The sequence below is a fragment of the Belonocnema kinseyi genome, chromosome 8, assembly GCF_010883055.1.
Source record: "Belonocnema kinseyi isolate 2016_QV_RU_SX_M_011 chromosome 8, B_treatae_v1, whole genome shotgun sequence".
NCBI classification, from domain to species: domain Eukaryota; kingdom Metazoa; phylum Arthropoda; class Insecta; order Hymenoptera; family Cynipidae; genus Belonocnema; species Belonocnema kinseyi.
Genome location: NC_046664.1, coordinates 90615621 through 90621088, shown reverse-complemented (window position 1 = coordinate 90621088; position 5468 = coordinate 90615621). Strand labels below are relative to the sequence as shown.

General features: G+C 28.7%; 1 protein-coding gene across 1 annotated transcript in view; it reads left to right on the top strand.

The window, feature by feature from the left end:
- Positions 1-2404: 2404 nt before the first annotated feature.
- LOC117179117 (zinc finger protein 271-like) overlaps positions 2405-5468 on the top strand; it is a 6489-nt gene continuing 3425 nt past the window's right edge. Inside the window, exon 1 of the mRNA XM_033370790.1 lies at positions 2405-2702. Coding sequence (XP_033226681.1) covers positions 2619-2702 — 84 coding nt within the window. The 5' untranslated portion in view covers positions 2405-2618. The remainder of the gene's footprint in view (positions 2703-5468) is intronic.

Genomic DNA, 5468 nt, shown 5'->3' with positions numbered 1-5468 from the left:
TTTCAACAAAGAAGATTAATTTTCTAACAGGAAAGACGAAAGTTTTAAAAATTGCATACATTTTTTAAGCAATTAGTTGAGTTTTTAAGTTAACCGTAGAAGGATCCACGTAGTTAGCTCATCCTCTAACCGTTCACCGGGGTTGTCCGCTACCCCAAACTTGTACCGTGGCACAAGGAAATTATATGAATCGGACAAACGGTAAAAACCTTAATAAATGCTAGTAAAATTGATAATTAAACTTCAGATTCATTATAAATAACCCAAAATGTATATAAATACTTAAAAATGAGAAAATAATACAATATGGCTATTTATTCTACAGCGGAGAAGTTAGAGCAAGTTTAATCATTTTAATAATCAATTTTACAAGTATTTTTTAAGATTTTTGCCATTTAACCGATAAATTACTTAGACAATTCTCGAACTTAAACCGTCCACTGGGGTAATGCGCTACCCCAAACGATATTCACGTCCACACAGAACTCACAAAAAACATATGATCAGTCAGAGGCGTACCTTGAACTTTGAATGGGGTAGCGTACTATCCCGATAGATGATTCTAGGGTTAAACATAACAGAACAGTTAAATTAACAAAATAAGTCAAACTTTAAAGGAAATAGTTGAATTTTCTGCCAAAAAATACTCATTTTCAACCAAATAAATAATATATAATGATTTGAACTAAAATTATGAATTTTTAAGTAATGCAACAATTAATTTTTAATAAAGTAATTCATATTTCGACAAAATATTTTTATTTTCTACCAATTTTTTAGACTTTTGTTTTAAGTGATTCACAGGCATGAAAATATCTTACATAAGAAATTATTTTAAGTACGTTCCACCTTCCCTTATATTTGACGCTGCGCGTTCAAGGAAAATTTTGAGCAGCCAAATTGATAATTGGGATAATATAGACACCAAAAATTTTTCAGTGTACAATTTCAAATTAAAAGTATGTACATTTTTTGCAGGGCGGAGAAAAACAACCACGCTAATCTCACAAAATTATATTTATAGAAATTCCTGTCAAACTTGACATTTTCTTCTAATATCAAAATAATGTGTTTACGGCTTCTTGTGGATTTTCAAAAACAGAAATTTTTCTGCTTACAATGTCTAATTGTTGTATTGACAGAGTTACATGGTTTTGAAAAATGTGCCAATACTTTCTTTAAGTAGAAAATTAAAAATGCGTGTTTTAAAAGAAATAGCTTTTTAATCAAGTATTTCAATTTTCATAATGGATTGGTACAACTTATCAATATTAAAGGCAGTTTAATACAATGAATATCTAACAGAGAGCACCACTGCACAAATGTCGCAAAATTTCTACAAGTCGGTAACTTCGTAGTAAGTTTCATTATCAAGAGATGTCGCATTTATTTTTTAACTAATTTTTTCAAAATTGTAAATCTTTTTCCTCTGCACATTTAAAAAAAAATAATAATCTTTCATATGGAATTGAAAATTTATATGGAAAAAATTTCATTAGCAAATTATTATATTTATTACCGAAAAATTGTATTTAAAAATTACATTTAATTTTAAAAAATTGCCGCTATTTTTACAAAAATTTCGGTTCAAAGTAGCCCTTTTTATAAATCACGCTATTCACACTGAAAGTAACTTTATGAAGGTATATAATTATATATTAAAGTCATAAACGTTAAAAATACATTTATAAAACAAAATACATGTATGGTTTTCTCTAATAGAGTAAATAAATATTTATATTTCCCATAACAAAATTTTGTACACCTTAAGTACTATCTTCATTTCATTATTTAAATCAGGAGTCATTTATGAAATATGTGATACGTCAAGAAGGGTAGGTGGGGGTTAATTTTCTGAAAGATGTATCACGTATTTTATGAATGGTCCCTTAAAAAGCATTAATTTCAAAAATACTAATAAATTTAAATTGTTTATGTATAAAAGATTTAACATCATTGGTTAGTCAAAACAATCTTGGAATAACTATCCTAAAAAGTTTTTTTTTGTTTTAGATTTTCTTCTATATACTTTGATAATAATAAATTGTTATGAAATTTCATACAAAACGGATTTAATCAGTAATCAAAAATATTATTGAATATGCGTAATTATTGATTATATCATTCTAATTGGAATGAATGCAGATAATTTTCAGTTGTGAAATGGTGGTTATATCATCAAGAAAGACCGTTATCGCCTGACTCATTAATTCAAAACTAAGTATCTATATGCATTAGCGAGTTAGTAAATATATGTATAATTTAATTTCCGCTAGATAGAAGTCTGTTTTTTTCGCTCAAGGGAACACCCAAGACTCAGGGTAATCCCCGACAAACCCCCACCAATGAAGATAGGCAATTTTTATCCTGGAGACGTAACTCACCAGTGTCTTTCATCGACTATCATAATTCGCTCAGTTTTAGGTACATGTGCGTTTGATTAACAACTCGTTAATTCGAAATTTAATTTTAATCAAAATTGTTTTAATATTCTTAAACTTTGTTTACTAAGGATTGTGTACTGTGAATACAATGTATTAAATGCTTTTAACATATCTTAAAATTTTTCCTACGTTTGGTACCATTTTATCACTATTTCAAAAATTATTTCTGATATAATGGGGATATGTCAGATTTGCAATGGGATCCATAAACTTCCCATAAGCAGACTCAAGGAAGAAGCAGAAAAATTCAAATTTACTGTAAGTAACCAATATTTCAAAAAAAATATTATGCTATCATATACAAATTTTTTTAATCTGTACATCTGGAAAATTCATTCTACAAATTTTTGTAACAAAATGTTATTTTCGAGACTTCATTTTAAAAAAAGTTTGTACGCAAGATGTAATTAATCCAATTTGTGTATTTTACCAATTTCATTTACAATGCAATGAGGGAAATGCTGAAATTAACCAAACAAATTGTTGTTATAAATTTATAACTTTCAAGTATATTTCTAGCGAACTTAATCCCTTTGGCATTTGGAATTATTAACGTTTTATTGTAAAGTAAAATAAAAAATGAAAGATTTATCTTTAATTAACTTTTGCTCCAGGGTATCTAAAATCTCCCCGGCTAATTCTCTACAACTTGCCTAGATAATATATTCAAATTGCAACTAAATAGATTCATGCAACAGGTGTAAGAACGCAGGTATAATGAAGTACCTAAAGGAAGTTATGTGCATAATTAAAATTATGAGCTTATAATAAAATATTATTTAAAGGGTATTAATTTTCATTGTCTATCACACTCTTCTTAACTTTATAGACTCTTCCCAGCAAGACCAAGTTTATTTTACGAGCAGCATAGATTTAAGAATTCAAGTAGAAATATTTTGAAATTTTTAATATTGTTAACAATAAATGTTAAAGATGTATTATTTGTTTATAATTGACTATATCATTTGAAACTCAAAAGTTTAAAATTAAATAATTCAAACTTTTAGATAATTCAGCATTAACGTTTCAATTTGAGACATTGATAATTTCGTATTTTGGAAACCTTGAAGTTGTAAAATATTCAGCTAGAAGATTTAAAGTCGATTTTCAGGTTTAAAACATTTATTGTGTGAAAGGATTCAAATTTTTGGACTTCGTTCGATTTCAAAACTGTATGATTGGAGCTAGTTCAACAATTTCAGTTTCAAAGGAGACGGAATTTAACACTCAATTGTCAAACATTTTTACCGCGACAAATAACGCAAACAAAAATGTGCAAACATATAAATTATTTAATTTCATATTGATGATCTTAAAAAGTAAAATATTTTTTAATTGTTATTCATTATCATAAATTATCATTTATCGTCTATTTAAAAACTAGTTTACTTACCTTTTATTATAATTAAAAATGTAAATTTCTTATAAATTATTTTAAATATTCAAAAAATCACATTATTTTCTGGACAAATTTCGACATATCTAAAATGAAATTTCATTGAACAATAACAATATATCACCTTTTTTCGTTTTCAATATTTATTCTTTTAAATCAATTAACATTTACTGTTTCTGCACATGTTTATTTCAATGAATTTCTTACTATTCCTCCTAATAAATTATTTCTTCACATTTCTTTTTGATATTCTCATACATAAACTATTAACTATTCCTTAAGCCAATATTTTTTATTTTCTAACCATAACCCGAGTACAAATGCTTGGACTTGAATTCGACTTCGTTATGTACGAGTTCGTCTCCAAGTCGAACCTTGTCTTGGCTAAGACTACGTTTACTTAACTCAAGACGATCCTTATCTTGGCTGCGATTATCGAACCTTTGTCGGCTCATAAATGAGATTAAAATTGACGAATGAAAAATTTGTAATTATTAAATTAGTTATTTTTTATTTAAAAATTCAGAATCTGTGGGTCTGAACGAGTATAACACTTAAAAATTTTCTTCAAGAAAATAAAAACTGTAACTTTTTAGAAGGATCTCATAAGCCGTTAGAAATACGTAAAAACAAACAACATTTTCGGTATTCCCGGTCGGTTGGATATAGTCCCGGGACGGTTGGATATTTCCTCAGGTAAAATATTTTTCATAAAAGTGAAGGTCATTCCTGAAATAAATTTCAACGAGGAATACAATGGCGACCTTCATTTTGACCTTGAAGTTGACCTTCATGGCTTTTTGAAGGTCAACTTTGTTTTTTTAAATGGAAACCTCCTTTTTTTGCATCTGCAATCGATGTTATTTGAAATTAACAAAGTTTTCCAAAAGGTCAGTGTAATTCCTAAAGTAAATTTTAACGAGAAATTCATTGTTTCGTTTTTCGATACCTAAGTCAATACCTAAGGCGATACCACAAGTCCTATACCGTTTTTCCATACGAATATTACGAATCGAAACTAAATTTACGTATTGCAAGAATATACTTACTATCTTTCGCTAAAAGATTATTGTGGCGCAAGCTAAACTTTCAGAACGAGAGAAGGTAACTGTATTAATGATGCGTGGTTTGGGAGATCGAGTTCGATCTTATGATCAAGTTCGTTTACTTTTTAATCGCACTTTTCTTAATGGAGAAGGGTTAAATCCTGTCTCAAAATGAACAACTGAAAGAAGTGTAAGGGGCTTTATGAATCATGGTTCTATCAAGGACCTTCAGAGAACTGGTCGGCCAAAATCTGCAGGATCTGAGGAGATGCAGATGGACATAGCCCAAGTATTTGTTGAAAACCCACACCTTACTTTACGTCGAGCTCGTGATGATTGTGACGTTGTTCCTGAGACAGTGCGAAATATTTTAAAAAGCATTAATTTCCATCCTTACAAAGTTCATCTGGTACAAGAGCTCAATGAAGACGATCCTGATCGTCGAGTTGAATTTTGTGAAATTATGATAGGCAGAATTGATAGAGATCCTCTTTTCTTATACAATACAGTATTTTCAGATGAATCTACTTTCACTTTAAAAGGTGAAGTTAACAGGCAAAATTGTAGATATTGGTCCGACAC